Here is a 20,574-nt window from a genome sequence, read left to right on the forward strand (position 1 = left end):
CAAGCAAAGGAAAAAGCAGGCTCCATGCAGGAAGGCTGATGGGGGACTCAATCCCGGGTCTCCAGGATCACGCCCCCAGCTGAAGGCGGCACTAAACCGCTGAGCCACCCGGGTTGTCCTAAATGTAATTCTTAAATGTAAAATTTCTTTCTTTCTTTTTTTTTTTAAAGATTTTATTTATTTATTTATGAGACAGAGAAAGAGAGAGAGAGAGAGAGGGGCAGAGACACAGGCAGAGGGAGAAGCAGGCTCCATGCAGTGAGCCTGACGTGGGATTTGATCCTGGGTCTCCAGGATCACGCCCTGGGCTGAAGGCAGGCACTCAACTGCTGAGCCACCCAGGAATCCCTTAAATGTAAAATTTCTGGTCAAATGTAAAGTGCATTTCAAATTTTAACTGACATTCCAAATTGAGGTTACAGTTTATATTCCAAGTAATCAACAATGTGTAAAAGTACCCATTTCCACAATACTCAACTTGCATAATCAAAAGGAGCCTACTCTTTGAGATAAGGTTGGGGGAGGTAGTAGAGATGAGCGTTCATTTCTTTGTATGAGGACTTTTTCATATTTTAATATCATACCCAAATTTTAAATTAAAATATTTTAAGTGTATTATTCCAAAAAAAGAAATTTCAGCATGAGTTAAGTAAGCAAAGCTAACTGATTAGGAAAATTGTTTAGTTACTGACAGATTGTGGAAAAATTCATGTTTTTAAAAAGCATGTATTTGGGGTGCCTGGGTGACTCAGCTGATTAAGCATCTGCCTTCAATTCAGCTCATTCAGGGTCCTGGGATAGAGCTCCACATTGGGCTCCCTACTCAGTGGAGAGTCTGCCTCTCCCTCTACACTTTGTTCTCTCTCTCAATCTCAAATAAATAAAAAAAATTTTTAAAAATAAATAATTAAAAATAAAAAACATGTATTCATGGGGCACCTGGGTGGTGCAGTTGGTATGGCGTCCAACTCTTGGTTTCAGCTCAGGTCATGATCCCACAGTTGTGGGATCCAGCCCCTGTGGTTGGGCTCCTTGCTCAGCAGGGAGTCTTCTTGAAATTCTCTCTCTCCCTGTGCCCCTCCCAGATGCATGTACACTTATGCTCTCTCTCTCTCAAATAAATAAATCTTAAAAAAAAAAAAATCTTTATTTAACCTGTAGATTCTACAAACCACTTTTCCTATCCTACAGATATTTTCCTTTCTGAAACTTTAGGCTATGTATCAATCAATGGTACTGAGGCAGTACAAGGAGAAAATTACAGTAAGAATATTCACACATAAGAATGTATAGAAAGTAGAGAGAAATCTTAACATTTTATATTAGACTAAATTTTTTTTCTTGAAGATATTAACATTTTGGACTAGTTCCTTCTATATTTTTGTGCCCACACTTAATACATATCACAGAATGCTTATATAATTATAAATTGCTTTTTCTGGGATCCCTGGGTGGCGCAGCGGTTTGGCGCCTGCCTTTGGCCCAGGGCGCGATCCTGGAGACCCGGGATCGAATCCCACGTCGGGCTCCCGGTGCATGGAGCCTGCTTCTCCCTCTGCCTGTGTCTCTGCCTCTCTCTCTCTCTCTGTGTGACTATCATAAAAAAAAAAAAAAAAAAAAAAAATTGCTTTTTCTCACTAAACAGTATAGCATGTACATTTCTTTCATGACTTTCAATGTGACTCATCTTCTCCAGAGTGTCAACTAGTAGTAAGAAAAAACACCTGTATGGCACCCTCTTCTCTAGATCTTCACTATGTTCTTAATTTCTTTGAGCTTCTATTTTCTGATCTGACAAACGAAGGCATTAGTTTAAATATCCTCTGCACAGTTAACAGTTACAAGACTAAAGAGAAAGTCTCTTTTGATTTAACTCTTTTAAGATTTTCTAGAACATATCAGGCCTGCATTTAAGAAAACAGACTCTTGTTCCCTCTGCCCCACCACTTTTTTTTTTTAAATTTCTTATTTATTTATGATAGTCACAGAGAGAGAGAGAGAGAGGCAGAGACACAGGCGGAGGGAGAAGCAGGCTCCATGCACCAGGAGCCTGATGTGGGATTTGATCCCGGGTCTCCAGGATCACGCCCTGGGCCAAAGGCAGGCGCCAAACCACTGCGCCACCCAGGGATCCCTGCCCCACCACTTAATAAGCATATCCCACTCAAAATAATTTGATTCTTGGTAATTTGGAACTTAGATATTTCAGGATTAATTTCTCATCAGAAGTGATATTATTTGTAGTGATTCCAGATTACACAACAGAAATTCCATAAAGAGAAAAAAATCACTAGTTATAATCTATTTTTCTATTTTTTCTATTTTTAATTCTACCTTGAAGCAGAAGATGAAGGGATTACTTTTCAGATGGTTCTCTTTTAATTGTCCTAATTAATGGGATTTCACATTTAATAGGATGTCAGTTCTCTTCCACATCTAGAATTGTAGAAACACAAACTCTTACCTTAACTGGGAAGCTACATTTTCCAGTACGAACCCCTTCTTCATCTGTCTGCCACTGATGCGGACGACTAGCCTCTGGAACATAAACATCTTTCTTTCTCCTAAAACTCTGCCGCAGTTTGTTCATTTTAATTTTTACAACCTGCAGACAGAGTAAAAGAAATATGAAAAAGAAGTTACTACCTTCTCACTTATTTAAACTTTAGATTATCATGCTGATAAAAAAAACTAATGTCCTAAACTAAACATTTTAGTTTAATAGAAAATGAGCATTTAGCATCCCTCCTCTTAGAATAATTCTAGGCTCAAACAAATCATTTCACTTTTCAAACAAACAATACTAGCTCTTATAAAACAACAAGCTCTAAGATTTGCTGAGATGTTATTCTAAGAACTTTCAGGCATTTTAATTGTAACAATCCAATGAATTTTCCTACTGATCTACTCCCCTCAAATCCATTCTAATTCCTGAATAAGGAAATATGTACATGTGGGCCAAATTACAAGCTGCTAACAATTTCTGAAAACTTTCATACTTACTAGGAAAAAATCATTCCTAAACACCAAAATTTAGGAACCTTTTTGGCTTGCTATTAGAAAATACTAAACAAAGGACTAGAACTACCTTTTTATAAAGATGTTTAAAAAGAAAGTTTCTTTTAAACATAAAGAAGATAAAGTTCTACAAGGAATATATTATTCTAAGGAAAATTTTTTCTTGCAAATAGTATAATATCAGAACATACTTTCATATTTATAATCATTACAGAATGAAAGTAAACTAACAGCTTTCAATTATAAAGGTCCAAATCTCATCATTATCTCTGTAATTAAAAGGTATTAAACTACAACCTTTGTTTTGTTACTGGGAGAGGTACCTCTCTAATGCTTTCAAAGGTACAGTAGAAATCACCAAACTATAGGGAAAGAAAATCTAACTGATAAGAAACAACAGAATATTCAAGAAACAATGAATAAACATAATGAATGTATCACTTTACAGAGCAGATCTCAAAATCTGAAGCCAATACCTCCAATTTTCTGTTAAGGAGCATTCTTTCCCTAAAGGGATTTAACCACCTCAATCAGCCTAAAAGATCTTAACTTTTGAAAATGATGTAGCAAAGCTATATAAAGGATACCTCCTCTTTGTCAGGAGTGTTAAATAGCAAGGGATTGAACATTAATTTCCACATGACACCAATGAAAAGCTTGAAAATCAAAGTTTGCATTCTGAGGAAAATCATGTATTTTAAAATGCATAATGTCGCAGAAGAACTATTACTAACTCAGCTAGTTTATACAGAAAAGCCAATCTAACCACACATTTTTTTAAAAGGTAAAAATTCTGACAAACTAATGGCAACGTGAAAATTCCTAGATTTTCCTTCCTCCCTCCCTCCCTCCTTCCCTCCCTCCCTCCCTTCTTTCCTTCCTTCCTAATATTTTATTTATTTATTCATGACAGACATAGAGAGAGAGGCAGAGACCTAGGCAGAGGGAAAAGCAGGCTCCATACAGGGAGCCCGATGTGGGACTTGATCCCAGGACCCCAGGATCACGACCTGAGCCAAAGGTAGATGCTCAACCACTGAGCCACACAGATGCCCCACTTCTAAACTATCTTAAATAAGAGTCTACCTTGAGGCGCCTGAGTGGTTCAGTTGGTTATGCATCTGCCTTTGGCTCAGGTCATAATCTCGGGGTCCTGGGATCGAGCCCCTTGTTGGGCTCCCTGCTCAGCAGGGAACCTACTTCTCTCTTTCCCTCTGCCACTACCCGCTGCTTGTGCTCTCTCTCTGCGTCAAATAAATAAAATCTTAAAAAAAAAAAAAGTCTACCTTAATCTAATAGATTTTTTTAAAAATTCTATAACCTTCCCTGATAATATGTCCTGTTATTACTTCTTCATATAACACTTTAAAAATAGGCAAATACAAATATAAGAAAATTTAAAAAGCACCTATACCCTGCTCAAGTTGGCACTCTAAGAATCTTGAGGCAAAAAGCTCATGTTCTTCTTAATTTCTTTCTCTTAGTAGGCAGATAGCCCTACTAAGAGTCATCCCTGCATTCATTCACTCTTTCTCTAACCAATAACTCTACTGCTTTTGCCTCCTTCATATATCTTGAATTCATTCCCCCACCCACTATATCAGTTCTACCATCCTCATTTTTGTGTAAATTATTGCTAAAGTCTATTACTTAATGGCTGCTTTGCTTCTAAGAAAGGTCCATTCTAATCTGTTCTCTTGACTATTGCCAGAGTGCTTTCTAAAACACAAATTTGACCAGGCAATTATTCAGCTTAAAATCCTTCACTCGCTTCATAACACTTTCAAAATAAAGTCCAAATTCCTAAGCTTGGAAAACACAGTCGTTTTTCATCTGGCTTCACTCACCAATCCCTTCACATGCTAAACTCTGGCCATACTAAACTACTTACAGGTCTACAAACAAGGCATGCCCTCTTTCAGAGCCTATTTCCTCTCTCCGCCCACCTATAAAGACCTTTCCCTATTTGCCTCTGGTTGAAGTCTAATTATCTTTGAAGAGTTGACTCAGGGTCTTCAGGGAAGCTAGCACTTTTTCTGACAAACCCTTAGCTGGCCTGAGCTAGGTCTTTCCATTTCACAGGATTCCCATTAATATCCTCCGATTACTTCTTTTACTGTACTCATCAAACCTTATAGCAATTTTCTATTTCCTTAACAGTAAATTGTATTTTATTTAAAATACTACCCCTGCATTTTAACACAGGACCTCTCATATACATGACACACTATAAATTTGATGAAATAAAAGATAAAATAGACCCCCATCATACTAGATAATATTTACTAGGTAGGAAAAATGTAGACATATAAGACCAGAGAAAATCACTGGTATTGGAAGGAGACTGCAGATGTAATAGTAGGTCAATGTCACATGGACAAAGGAACACTGACAACTTTCCTTAAAGATATACAACTTCTGGGCAGCCCAGGTGGCTCAGCAGTTTAACACTGCCTTCACCCCAGGGTGTGATCATAGAGATCTGGGATCGAGTCCCACATTGGGCTCCCTGCATGGAGCCTGCTTCTCTCTCTGCCTGTGTCTCTGCCTCTCTCTCTCTCTCTCTCTCTCTCTCTCTCTCTCTGTCTCATGAATAAATAAAAATAAAGTCTTTTTAAAAAAATATACAACTTCTGCCTAAATAACTTTAGCATAAGTTTATTTGCTCTTTGGACAACTATTTATTGTTGTACATACTACTGACCAATAAAAGAACAAAGCGGAAGTGTCAACTGATTTGGAGTCTAAATATCTTGTAACTTTCAGTATTAATATGGCCATCAGCATTTCTACAAAGAGTATTACATATAAGTGATTTTCAAACTATGCTTTCAGTAGCCCTGGGATTTCCATGGAAAAGACCCAGAGGCCAATGGTTGTTTAGAGATAAGGAGAAGGAAGTTAGAAAGCTAGACACAACTTCGGAGGGACTGTAGGTCCCTGTCACAGTTTCATACAAACTCCACTTTATCTGATTCACATATTGGGATCCATATACATTTAAGGAAAGGTTTCATTGCTGAAAATACTTTTGAAAATGAGTAATATAATCATAATAGTTCTAAAATGAACTTGGTAAAATGAAAATACATAATGATAATAACTTGCTTGCTACTTTTTAATGAGTAACTACCAATGGCCTGTAAATAATCTAGTAATCAAGATAAGAACACATCAAGGGAGAGACCAATTTGTTTTCAAGTAATCTAAATATAATGATTTTGCTCACAAAGACAAAAGAGATAAGAAAAAAATATAAAACACGTTGACTCAAAGTAACACTTACTACAGGCCCTCAATAAGGTTAAACTTTACTCCCAAATAAAGAAAATCACACTCCTTGAGAAAGTTCTGGTTAAACACAGGTAAAGATAAAGGATATATTTTTGCCAGTTTAAAAACTGAGAACAAAAAAGTCTTACTTTGTCTACGAACTAAAAAGAAAAAGAAATAGAAAGAGAAACAAAGAAAATAAACCAAACCCCATTTTATTAGCTAGATATAATAATGTCAGATTTAGAAAATCTTTTTACAGTTCTCACACTCTTAAACTGTTCTGCAAAATTTGACACCATGATTCCAACTTTCCTTTGTATGCTTCTTTCCTTCTTGCCTCTCCCCATCCCAATACTCTTATGCCTCTGGTTTATCTTGTTTACCTCTGTTGCTACTGATACCTCTAAGGGCTTCTTCTACTTTCTCCCACACACTGTGTGTATTCCCCAAATATCAGTTCTCAATCTGTGCTCTCTTGTTTACACTATCACTCTTGGTGAAATAATCAGTTCAAACTATTACTCCAATGGGATGATTTCCCAATAATACTTTTAAATCCTGCTCTCATTAAATATGTCTCTATTTGGGTGCACTGATGTTGCCTCAAATACATCAATTTAAAGTTAAATCATCATCTCTTTTCTCCCCTTAAGTTAAGTCCTCCCCTTCTGACCCAATTTGTTTGGGTCAGTAAAAACAGAACTTACTATGTGCTGGGCCCTATTGTGGATGCTAGTAGATACTGAAATTAATAAAGACAACTTGCCTTTAGGTGGCTCTCTCCCCTCATATAAGGTAATTTCTGCACAATATGGCAAAATGTAATAACAGCACTATACACAGTATGTTCTCGAAGCACAGTCTAGGTTCAGGAAACATTTCCTATAGGAGGTATCACCTGAGTTAACTTTTAAAGGAAAAATAAAAATTAGCCACATATTGTAGGAGGGAAGATATTCCAAGTAGAGGCAACAGTATCAACAAACGCATAGATGCAGGAAATCAAATGCTAGACAGCAATTCAAGAAGAGTGCAGACAAGGATCAGGTACTGATTTTAACCTACAGACAACCAGAAGCCATTAAAAGGCACTGATACATGTATCAGTGTCAAGAGTTGCAATGTAGTTACATTACTATGGTGGCAGTAAGGAAAACAAATCTGAGGGCAAAAGACTATAGATGTGTTATAAGGCGTTTTAAATAGTCTAAGCAAGTTATGATGAGAGCTTGAACTAGGGCAATGGTAGTAGTGTAGGCAGATAAAAAGGGACTGAAGAAAAGTTTAAAAGTAAGAGTAGCAGAGAGAATGGAGTCAACATGATGTAACTGTGTCCCAGGAAATTTTTTTTGCCCAGGATGGTAAGACTAAACCAGTAATTAGCTTTACTATTTACTTCAGGAAATTATTACCAACTAACTTATCTGGGCAAGCAATGTGTGCATCAGGGCAAATAGGTCTCCTGATAGGATAACAAATTGCTTCAAGACCCTTTTCTTACTATGCCCATTAATTCTAAATATCATGTCACAAACTTTGTCCACCCCAACCAGTTCCCCATCTTGAAGGATGTGCCTTAAACCATGTGAGTCCAAAACTCAAAACCCTAAGAGATAGATTTTCCTAACTTCCCCTAACTACTAAGATTCTGTCAAAGTGGTGCTTTCCCTTCTTGCAGTAAGTTTAATAACATCAGCTTTACTGAATCAACAAGATTCTCTTTATGGGGAAAGTTAATAGCAGGAATAGGTGACTATCAAAGATAGGGAAGAGAAAGAAATCCAAATATGACTCCTAAGTTTTAGACCTCAGGAAACCGAATTGTTGAATTTGAGGGCTACTTGATAGGGGCTTCCAAGTAGAGATGTGTGTAAGCCTTGAAGCTTGGGGGAGGGGTCAGGGCACCCACAGGCAGTCACTATAGGTGAAATTTTTCTTGTGATGATCTCTTTATTTTCCTCTTTTTTCCTTTTTTTTATTTTTTTATTTTTTTATTTTTTTTTTCCTCTTTTTTCCTAATAGGAGTTAGGATGCAGTAAATAGAATTAAACCTAGCACAAATATGATAAACAGTATGTACTAATAATTGGCCAGTATGTACTAATACAGCCATATCTGATTATGTTTTTGCAATGCTTATATTCTAGATAGTAAACAGCCACTATGTTGAGCTCCACTCCTGGGATCCAATCCTTGACCTTCTGCAACTCAACAACTAATAGGTTAACACCTGGTTTAACAGAGAACTAAGACCAGTGAAGGTTATGATTGGTCAGCAACAGTGCAAGTCAGATTCCAAAAGTCCCATCTCTCTCAGGCACAGTTGTTGGTTCCCTTTAAGAAGGTCCCAAGAGGGATGCCTTGCTTTCACATGCCCCTGCCTGGTCCCAGGTAGGCCTAGTGAGGAGAATGCAATAGTCCTCCATCCTGTCCACCAAGTTGGCCCCCATCTCTACATGTTGCCCGGTGAGATCAGGAATATTAGGGGAGATAGCACATTAAGCAGTGACACTAGTTCCCTAGTAGCCAGTCAGACCAACTAGTTCTTCATTAAGAACAGATAAAATAGCAAGATCCAATTGTATGCTGCCTATAATAAACCACTTTAAACAAAGACAAAAAGGTTAAAAGTAAATAATAAACCACTTTAAACATAAAGACAAAAAGGTTAAAAGTTAGAAGTATAGAGGAAACAATACATTAATACTAGTCAAAATAAAGCTGGAATGACTATATATTCCTTTCTCAATAATTAATAGAATAAGCAGGCAGAAATCAGCAAGGATGTAAACAGCACTTGGTCATGGTGAATAATCTTTTTTTTTTTTTAATTTTTATTTATTTATGATAGTCACACAGAGAGAGAGAGGCAGAGACCCAAGCAGAGGGAGAAGCAGGCTCCATGCACCAGGAGCCCGACGTGGGATTCGATCCCGGGTCTCCAGGATCGCGCCCTGGGCCAAAGGCAGGCGTCAAACGGCGGCGCCACCCAGGGATCCCCGGTGAATAATCTTCTTAACGTACTCTTGGATCCTATTGACTAGTATCTTGTTGAGAATTTTTGCATATGAGTTCATCAGGGATATTGGTCTATAATTCTCCTTTTTGGTGCAGTCTTTGGTTTTGGAATTAAGGTGATGCTGACCTCATAAAATGAGTTTGGAAGTATTCCATCTCTTTCTATCTTTTGGAACAGCTTTAGTAGAATAGGTATTTCAAAACTCTTCAGAGTGTAGGGATAGAGGGAACATTCCTCAGCATCTTAAAAGCCATCCACGAAAAGCCCACAGCAAATATCATTCTCAATGGGGAAACACTGGGAGCCTTTCCCCTAAAATCAGGAACATGACAGGGATGTCCACTCTCACCACTGCTATTCAACATAGTACTAGAAGTCCTAGCCTCAGCAATCAGGCAACAAAAAGAAATAAAAGGCATTCAAATTGGCAAAGAAGTCAAACTCTCCCTCTTTGCAGATGACATGATATTGTACATAGAAAACCCAAAAGACTCCACCCCAAGATTGCTAGAATTCATACAGTAATTCGGCAGTGTGGCGGGATACAAAATCAATGCCCAGAAATCAGTGGCATTTCTATATACGGAGACTGAAGAAAGAGAAATTAGAGTCAATCCCATTTACAATTGTACCCAAAAGCATAAGATACCTAGGAATAAACCTAACCAAAGAGGTAAAGGATCTATACCCTAAAAACTACAATCACTTCTGAAAGAAATCGAGGAAGACACAAAGAGATGGAAAAATATTCCATGCTCATGGAATGGAAGAATTAATATTGTGAAAATGTCAATGCTACCCAGGGCAATTTCCACATTTAATGCAATCCCTATCAAAATACCATGGACTTTCTTCAGAGAGTTGGAACAAATCATCTTAAGATTTGTATGGAATCAAAAAAAAAAAAAAAAGATTTGTATGGAATCAGAAAAGACCCTGAATAGCCAGGCGAATATTAAAAAAGAAAACCAGAGCTGGGGGCATCACAATGCCAGATTTCAGGTTGTACTACAAAGCTGTGATCATCAAGACAGTGTGGTACTGGCACAAAAACAGACACACAGATCAATGGAACAGAATAGAGAATCCAGAAATGGCCCTTCAACTCTATGGTCAACTAGTATTCGACAAGCAGTAAAGACTATCCACTGGAAAAAAGACAGTCTCTTCAATAAATGGTGCTGGGAAAATTGGACAGCCAAGTGCAGAAGAATGAAACTAGACCATTCTCTTACACCAGACCCAAAGATAAACTCAAAATGGATGAAAGATCTAAATGTGAGACAAGAATCCATCAAAATCCTAGAGAAGAACACAGGCAACACCCTTTTTGAACTTGGCCACAGCAACTTCTTGCAAGATACATCTATGAAGGCAAGGGAAACAAAAGCAAACATGAATTATTGAGACTTAAGAAGCTTTTGCACAGCAAAAGAAACAGTCAACAAAACTAAAAGACAACATACAGAATGGGAGAAGATATTTGTAAATGACATAGCAGATAAAGGGCTAGTATCCAAGATCTATAAAGAACTTCTTAAACTCAACAGCAAAGAAACAGACAATCCAATAATCAAATGGGCAAGACATGAACAGAAATTTCACCAAAGAAAACACAGACATGGCCAACAAGCACATGAGAAAATTGCTCCACATCACTTGCCATCAGGGAAATACAAATCAAAACCACAATGAGATACCACCTCACACCAGTGAGAATGAGGAAAATTAACAAGGCAGGAAACAACAAATGCTGGAGAGGATGTGGAGAAAGGGGAACCCTCATGCACTGTTGGTGGGAATGTGAACTGGTACAGCCGCTCTGGAAAAGTGTGTGGACATTGCTCAAAGAGTTAAAAATAAAACTGCCTTACGACCCAGCCATTGCACTGCTGGGGATTCACCCCAAAGATACAGATGCAGTGAAACGCTGGAACACCTGCACCCCGATGTTTATAGCAGCAATGTCCACAATAGCCAAAATCTGGAAGGAGCCTCGGTGTCCATCAAAGATGAATGGATAAAGAAGATGTGGTATATGTATACAATGGAATATTACTCAGGCATTAGAAATGACAAAAACCCACCATTTGCTTCAACGTGGATGGAACTGGAGGGCATTATGTTGAGTGAAGTAAGTCAATCGGAGAAGGACAAACATTATATGGTCTCATTCATTTGGAGAATATAAAAACTAGTGAAAGGGAATAAAGGGGAAAGGAGAGAAAACGAGTGAAAATATCAGTGAGGATGACAGAACAGGAGAGACTCCTAACTCTGGGAAATGAACAAGAGGTGGTGGAAAGGGAGGTGGGCGGAGGGTTGGGGTGACTGGGTGATGGGCACTGAGGGGGGCACTTGACAGGATGAGCACTGGGTTATATGCTGTATGTTGGCAAATTGAACTCCAGTTTAAAAAAAAAAAAAGGATGCAAACAGCAAAACTTGAACAACAGTATCAACCAACATGACCTGACACTTATAGAAATCCAATGACAACAGAATACAGATTATTCCCAAGTACATGTAGAACATTTACCAACATAAACCATGTTCTGGGCCATAAAACAAGTCTCAAATTCAAAAGGGTTCAAATCGGTACTCCTGGGTGGCTCAGCGGTTTAGCACCTGCCTTGGGCCCAAGGTGTGATCCTGGAGTTCTGGGATTGAGTCCCACATTGGGCTCCCTGTGTGGAGCCTACTTCTCTTTCTGCCTGTATCTCTGCCTCTTTCTCTTTCTGTGTCTCTCATGAATAAATAAATTTTTTTTTTTAAAAAAAGAGTTCAAATCATGTAAAATATGATCTCTGACCACAATGAAATTAAATCATCAAATACCTGGAAACTACATTTAAAAACAGTCCATGGGTGAAAGTAAAAATCAAAAGAGAAATCAGAAAGTATTTTGAATTAAATGAAAGCACAATATATAAAAATTACAGGATACCACAAAAGCAGTACTTAGAAATTTACAGTACTAAACCAGTGGTTCTCAATCAGGGACATTCACTGCCAATCTGGACACATTTGGCAATCTGGAAATATTTTTGGTTGTTGCCAGAGGAGTGCTACTGGCATATAGTGGGTATTTACCAGGGATACTGCTAAACATCATATAATACATAGGACAGCACCCACAACAAAAAATTATTCAGCTTAAAATGTCAATACTACAACTATTGAGAAACCCTGCACTAAATGTCTATTTTTTTTAAAAAGGCTTACTTAAATCCATGTCCTCAGCTTTCACCTATAGAAACTAAAGGGACAAAGAAAAAAAGGAACCAGTAGCAATCAGAACAGAAAGCAGTAAAGTAGGAAAACAAAGAGAGAAAAGGAAACCAAAAGGTAAATCTTCGAGAGATTAATAACACTGATAAACATGTAGTCATAGGGATCCCTGGGTGGCGCAGCGGTTTGGCGCCTGCCTTTGGCCCAGGGCGCGATCCTGGAGACCGGGGATCGAATCCCACGTCGGGCTCCCGGTGCATGGAGCCTGCTTCTCCCTCTGCCTGTGTCTCTGCCTCTCTCTCTATCTCTCTGTGACTATCATAAATAAATAAAAATTTAAAAAAAAAAAAAACATGTAGTCATACTAATGGGGGAGATTCAAATGACCAATATCAAGAATGAGAGAGATATCATCATATAGATTCCAGAGACATTAAAAAAGATAATAAAAGAGTATTATGAACAAGTTTATTCTAATAAATCCACGGACACATGGAAAAATACCTTGTAGTCCCAAACTATCACAGCTTACTCAAAAAATAGATAACCTAAACAGTCGTATTCCTAACCTATTAATAAAATTGATTTTTTTTAAGATTTATTTATTTATTTATGATAGACAGAGAGAGAGAGAGAGAGAGAGAGAGAGAGAGAGAGGCAGAGACACAGGAGGAGGGAGAAGCAGGCTCCATGCCGGGAGCCCGACGCGGGACTAGATCCCGGGACTCCAGGATCGCGCCCTGGGCCAAAAGGCAGGCACTAAACCACTGAGCCACCCAGGGATCCCCCTAAAATTGAATTTCTAGTTAAAAATCTTTCCACAAATGGGACACCTGGGTGGCTCAGCAGTTGAGCATCTGCCTTTGGCTCAGGGCGTGATCCCAGGTCCAGGGATCCAGTCCCATATCGGGCTCTCTGTGGGGAACCTGCTTCTCACTCTGTCTCTCTGCCTGTGTGTCTCTCATGAATAAATACATAAAATCTTTGAAAAAAAAAATCTTTCCACAAAGACAACTCCTAGGCTAAATGGATTCATTGCCAAATTCCACCAAACATGTAAGAAATCATACAAATTCTATACAAACTCTTCCCCAAAAAAGAGGGAATATTTTCGAAGTCTGCAATCAGGCTAACATTACCCTGATACCCAAACAAAAACATTACTTGAAAAAGTAAGCTGCAGAAAAATATCTATCTTGAGCAGACATCCAAGAATTCTAAACAAAAATTTAGCGAACCAAAATAAACATTAAAAGAATAATACATCATGATCACATGGAGTTTTTCTAAGAAATGCAGTTACCTAACATTCAAAAATCAATGTAATTCACCTTATTAACAAAATGTAAATGTCCCTGTCAATATTTAAGTTTACAGCCATATCTTTCCTTCTTTGAATTCAAAGGTTATATACTGAACTGAAATTTTTTTAATGACTTAAAGGTCAGTAATTTTAAGCATATATATGAGGTGCCTGGGGGCTCAATTGGTTAAGCATCTGCCTTTGGCTCTGGTCATGATTTCAGGATCCTGGGATGGAGACCCACATCAGGCTTGCTGCTCAGCAGGGAGCCTGCTTCTCCACCAAACGATAAATTTTCAGCAAGTTTGCAAACTAGGTGTTAAACACAGCCTTTATTAAAAAATATTTATATAAACATATAAATAAGTTATTTTAAAACAAAGGTAATAAATATTAAAAACTCATCACTTCTTAATCATTTTACTATGTTTTATTATCTATGCTGCTGAAGTTATTTACAACTTTGTATGATGGAAAGTGACATGATGCTGGGTTATTGTACATCCATCCACAACGTCATGTTCAGCGACTTTATGTTGGTGGCTTGAAATCAGCCATGGTGGCAGTATTTACACCATGGAACCTGGCAAGAACTACCAATCATAGGTTGAATGACTGTTTTGTGACTGCCTAGATCTAAGAAATTGATGGACTAAACTCAAAAGTATGTGATGTCTATAATCACTGCAATATGAATAGCACCAAAAAATTGAGGATATATTCTTCTATTACTTGAAAACTATTATCCAATTCAGCAAATCCAGTTATATTATTTGAAAACTATTATCCAATTCAGCAAGATTCTCATGCCACTGATATGTCAGTGGAATGCTGACACATCTTCCTTGTTTCACTTTCACCTTACTTATTAGCACAAACAGAAAGATCAACCATCATTCAAGCTGGAACTATACTCAGAGAACTCGTTGTGAAACATTTACTAGGACACCACTGAGTTGTACCTTACAAGAGAGTAAAGGCCCTGCAGAATGAGATGAACAGGTTAAGAGGGGGATTAGAAGTACTGGAGGCAGTAACAAAGTTTCAAGTAAAGAAAGTAACATTTGAGCAAGGAACTGAAGGAGGTAAAAAAGTGAGCCATGCAAGTAGAATGAGAATTCAAAAAAAAGAAAAAGAAAATAACCAGTGCAATCTCCTAAAAGGGTGGCTTGCCTGGAGTACCTGACAAACAGAAAGGAGGTCAGTGTGTTCAGTGCAAAATGAAATAACAGACTAGGAGAGATGAGACCAAATGGGTTACAAAGGGCAAAGTCATATAGGCCCTTACACTGACTTTTAACTCTGAGAGAAATGGGAAGCCATTGGAAGGTTCTAAACAGAACTTAGTTTTGCGTTTGGCTGCTGGGTAAGAATGGACTGAAGATTTCCTTTTTAATTTTGTGGTTGAAGCATTCCTTGTTTACAGCATGTTATTTAGTAACATTTGTGTTCTTTCCAGATTTTTTTTTCTTGTGATTGATTTCCAGTTTCATACCACTGTGGTCAGAAAAGATGCATGATAGGATTTCAGTTTTTGTGAATCTGATGAGATTTGTTTTGGGGCCTAACGTGATCTACTTATTCTAAAGAATGATCTAGGCATACTTGAAAAGAATGTGTATTCGAGTGCTTTTGGATGGTATGTTGCGAATATATCTGTTAGACCTATCTAGTCCAGTGTATCATTCAAAGCCACTGTTTCCAGGGCACCTGGCTGGCTCAGTCAGTAGAGCATGTAACTCTTAAACTCAGGGTTGTAACTTTGAGCCCCACACTGGATATAGAGTTTATTTTAAAAAATAGTCTTTAAAAATCAAAAACCATCAAAAAAACAAAACAAAACAAAACAAAACAAGCCACTGTTTCATTGTTGATTTTCTATCTGGATGAACTTTTCACAGATATAAGTGGGATGTTAAACTCCTCTACTATTATTGTATTACTATTGATTTCTTTCTTTATATTGGTTAATAGTTGCATTTTGTATTTAGGTGCTCCCAGGTTGGGTGCATGTTTACAATTGTTATACCCTCTTGTTGGATTGTTTCCTTTCTGATTACACAGTGTTCTTGTCTCCTGATACACTCTTTGTTTTAAATTCTATTTTGCTTACATAAGTATTGCTACCCCAGCTTTCTTTTCACATCAATTTGCATGATAAATTATTTTTTCATCCTGTACTTTCAATCTGCATGTGTCTTTAGGTCTCAAGTGAGTCTTGCAGGTAAACTGGTATAGCTACTGTGGAAGAGTATGGAGTTTCCTTAAAAAGTTACAAACAGAATTACCACATGACCTAGTAATTCCACTACTGAGTATTTACCCAAAGAAACAGAAAACACTAATTCAAAAAAGATACATCCACCCCTATGTTTACTGCAGCATTATTTACAATAACTATGATATGGAAGCAACCCAAGTGTCCATGAATAGATGAATTGATAAAAATGTATTTATACAATGGAATACTACTCAATAATAAAAAAGAATGAGATTTTGCTTTTTGCAACAACATGGATGCTAGATGATATAAAGCTAAATGAAGTCAGAGAAACACACATATCATATGATCTCACTCATATGTGGAATTTAAGAAACAAAACAAATGAACAAAGAAAAAAGAAGACAAACCTAGACTCTTAAATTGAGAACTGGTAGCTGCCAGAGGGGAGGTGGGGGGGGGGGGATGGGTGAAACAGATAAAGGGGATTAAGAGTGTACTCAGCATGGTTGAACTGTACACTGAACAGTACACTTAGTTGGTTGAACTTCCAACTCTTGGTTTTGGCCCAGGTCATGGTCTCAGGATCTGGGGTGAGCCTTGCCTCAGACTCTATGTTCAGTGAGAAGTGTGCTTGGGATTCTCTCCACTGCCCCCCCGCCCAAATAAATAAATAAATAAATAAATCTTTTTTAAAAAAAGCATACTTATCATAATGAGCACTGAGTAATGTAAGGAATTGCTGAATCAGTATATTGTATACCTGAAACTAACACTATATGCTGATTAAACTTGAACAAAAAGTATTTTGGAACTAGATAGAAGCAGTGGTTGTTCAACACTGTGAATGTGCTAAATACCTCCAAATTTTTCGCTTAACAAAAAAGAAGAATAGATTGATGAGAATAAAAATGAAGGCAAGAAGACAATTAGGAGGCTACTATTATATAATCCTGCAGATGATGGTGAACTGGATTCAAATGGTTAACAGAAGCGCTCCTGAATCTTATTTCCATAATAGCTCTAGAAAATGCACTATTCACTAATACAGTATCTGTTGAAATCACATTGACTATTTAAATGGGAGAGAGGTATATGAGACTCCACAATTAATGCTGAAATTAAAGACAATTTTCTAAAAGAAAGTAACAGCAACTGTTTCAAATAGAAGTCTTATCTACAATGACCAAAAAAATCAGCTGAACTATCATACTTTTCATGACAACATCATGCTTCACAAAATAAATTTCTTCAACACTGCATAAGTATAGAGTATATGAAGGATTTACATGCATATACAGTAATTTGCTCTACACAGGAAGGAACAAAGAACAAGAAGAGATGATAAATTATCAGGTATCCACTGTGTGAACTCCTACTACAGTAGGAGTTTCATGTGCAAGCTTACAGATTGTTTAAGAATTAACTATCCCTGGGGTGCCTGGGTGGCTCAGTCGGTTAAGTGTCCAACTCTTGATCTCACCTCAGGTCTTGATTTTACAGTTGTGAGTTCAAGCCTCATGCTAGGCCCCACTGGGTGTAGAGCCCACTTGAAAAAATAATAATAACTGCCCCTAAACCACAGGAAGCTCACATTAAAGGGAAGAGACAAACTAATTATAGGATCAACTCCTGGGATCCCTGGGTGGCGCAGCAGTTTGGCGCCTGCCTTTGGCCCAGGGCACGATCCTGGAGACCCGGGATCGAATCCCACGTCAGGCTCCCGGTGCATGGAGCCTACTTCTCCCTCTGCCTATGTCTCTGCCTCTCTCTCTCTCTCTGTGACTATTATAAAAAAACAAAACAAAACAAAACAAAAACTCCTAAATGCTCCCTAGAAGATATTACAAATAAAAAAATGGCAAAATAAAACTTCAAATAAAGGAATGCTTTTTAAGTCAATTCTAAGAAAAACTTAATTGGTAAGCAAAAGTTCATCTGACTTGTTATACTCAACAACAAAGAAGGTTAAAATTCCTAAAAGAATCATCTTCTGTAGCCAATTCAGTAAGGAAGGTATACCACTAGTATGTCTTTAAGCAAACAAAATTCTCTAAATATAAAGAAGAGTAATTGTTTCACATGCTGAGCCACAAGTTAAAAATGGTCTTATCTATTGGAAAAATGTAATAAAACCTAAAAGACCAAGAATTAATGGCACAGGGCAGCCTGGGTGGCTGCAAAAGCCTTACTTTTTAAAAGTCCAGATTAAGGACTCTGGAAACTATATTTTACACATAAACCTTGTTTATGCCAAACAAGACACTAACCTAACAAAAGAATTTAATCTACAAATGTTTGTGAAAGTTCATCCATCTGAAAATGAAAGATTTGCTACAAATTAGGAGAATATATGCTACATATATAAACAAAATAGTAGTATCCTAACATTTAAAGAACTTTTAAGAAAAAATAAACAAATGATCAGTTTAAAATAGAGTATCAATGCAAAACTGATGCACAAAATAGAAGTATTTCACAAAGAAAAAGAAATGACTAATGAATACATGAAGAAAATACTCAAACCTCTGTAGTAATCAGGAACATGCCAATCAGAACACCATATGTCATTTTATCTTTTTCCATTTAGCAAATATTTAAGAAACAATAAGATATGGGGCAATAGGCATTCTTATTCCCTTAATAGAAGCATAAATTGGTGCAACCATTCTGAAAAGTAATTTAGCATGGTCTAGGAAAGTTGAAGACACACATACTCCTACAACTCAGCAATTCCACTTCTAGGTATACATCCCTGAGCAACTCTTACACATGGGCACAGAAAGGTGTACAACATAATGCCTGTGTAGCATTGTTTGTTGTTAGTAAAAGAACAGTAAAAGAACAATAACACTAGAGTCTAATTATCCATTTGCAGAAGAAATACAGAATATTCACTGGAATACTACTCAGAAGTAAAAATGATAACCTCAATAAAAAATAAATCACAAAAAACAAATTAATCAAGAGAAAAAGAAGTAAAAATGAATGGTTTACAGCATATAACATGAATGAATCTCACAATGTTGAAGGAGGGAAATAAATTGCTTATGATTGCTTTATATAGATATTAACAAACACTCAGACAATACTGCCCATGTAATAGCCACTGTACACCATACACTTTGCTTATAATGACTCATCTAATCCTCACAATAGCCTTATCAGGTAAATTCTATTTTTCAGATTGTATTTATTTACTTACTTACTTACTTACTTATTTTAGATACAGAGAGAGAAAAAAAGAGAGAGATGGGAGAGGCAGAGGGGGAGGCTGAGGGGTAAGCAGACTCTGTGCTGAGTGCAGAGCCTGATACAGGGATTGATCCCATAACCCTGAGATCATGACCTGAGTCAAAACCAAGAGTTTGGGGTTGCCTGGGAGGCTCAGTGGTTGAGCATCTGCCTTTGGCTCAGAGTGTGATCCCGGAATCCGGATTGAGTCCTGCATCACACTCCTTGCAGGAAGCCTGCTTCTCCCTCTGCCTGTCTCTCTGCCTCTTTCTGTGTCTCTCATGAATAAATAAAATATTTAAAAAACGAAAACAAAAACAAAAACCAAGAAAGAGTTGGACACTTAACCAAGCCACCCAGATGCCCCAAGTAAATTCTATTTTTAATCTCTATTTCATACATGAAGAAACAGGCATGGAGAAGTAATATGCCCTAATCACATGATGGCAGAACCATTGGCATGAAAATCTGTGCTCTTAGACCCTTGACATTACAGTCTCTCAAAAATATGCAAAACTAAACAAGATAGTATTTAGGCAGATATACATAATTACCAAAACTATGAAGAAAATAGACAATAAACACAATTAAGGGAAATGTTATTGAGGGAAAGAAAGGGGGTCATAATTGGTAAAGATTCATGTGGAGACTTCAAAGTTTTAATAATGCTCTAATTCTTTTTTACTATTTTAATTACAGTATATTAATATACAGTATTCTATGAGTTTCAGGTATACAATAATTCAACAATTCTATACATTTTATCAGTGCTTATCATAAGTATTCTCTTGATTCCCTTCTCCTATTTCACCCATGCCCCCACTGAACTCCCCTCTGGTAACCATCAGCTTGATTTCTATAGTTAAATCTATTATTTTTATCTTCTATTAATATGTTCATTTCTTTTGTTTCTTAAATTGAACAAGTGAGATCATATGGTATTTGTCTTTCTCTAACTGACTTATTTCACTTAACATTATACCCTCTAGATCCATCCATGTTGTTGCAAATGGAAAGATTCCATTTGTTTTCCTAGCTGAGTAATATTCCATTGTATAAAACACTACATCTTCTTTATCCATTCATCTATTGTTGGCACTTGGACTGTTTCCATAATTTGGCTATTGTAAATAATGTTGTAATAAAAATAGGGGTGTATGTATCCCTCTGAATTAGTGTTTTTGTATTCTTTGGGTAAATACCTAGTAATGTGATTGCTAGATGATAGGGTAATTCTATTTTTAACTTCCTGAGGAACCTCCATACTGTTTT

At 37.2% G+C, this 20,574-nt stretch overlaps 1 protein-coding gene across 29 annotated transcripts in view; it reads right to left on the bottom strand.

Annotated features, from left to right (window-relative positions):
- NUMB (NUMB endocytic adaptor protein) overlaps positions 1-20,574 on the bottom strand; it is a 164,971-nt gene that overhangs the window by 60,068 nt on the left and 84,329 nt on the right. For all 29 annotated transcript variants that reach the window (XM_072761947.1, XM_026008548.2, XM_072761970.1 and 26 more), the window contains one exon: positions 2,465-2,605. In XM_072761947.1, coding sequence (XP_072618048.1) covers positions 2,465-2,590 — 126 coding nt within the window. In that variant the 5' untranslated portion in view covers positions 2,591-2,605. The remainder of the gene's footprint in view (positions 1-2,464; positions 2,606-20,574) is intronic.

This window comes from Vulpes vulpes, chromosome 6, assembly GCF_048418805.1.
Source record: "Vulpes vulpes isolate BD-2025 chromosome 6, VulVul3, whole genome shotgun sequence".
Classification (NCBI taxonomy): domain Eukaryota; kingdom Metazoa; phylum Chordata; class Mammalia; order Carnivora; family Canidae; genus Vulpes; species Vulpes vulpes.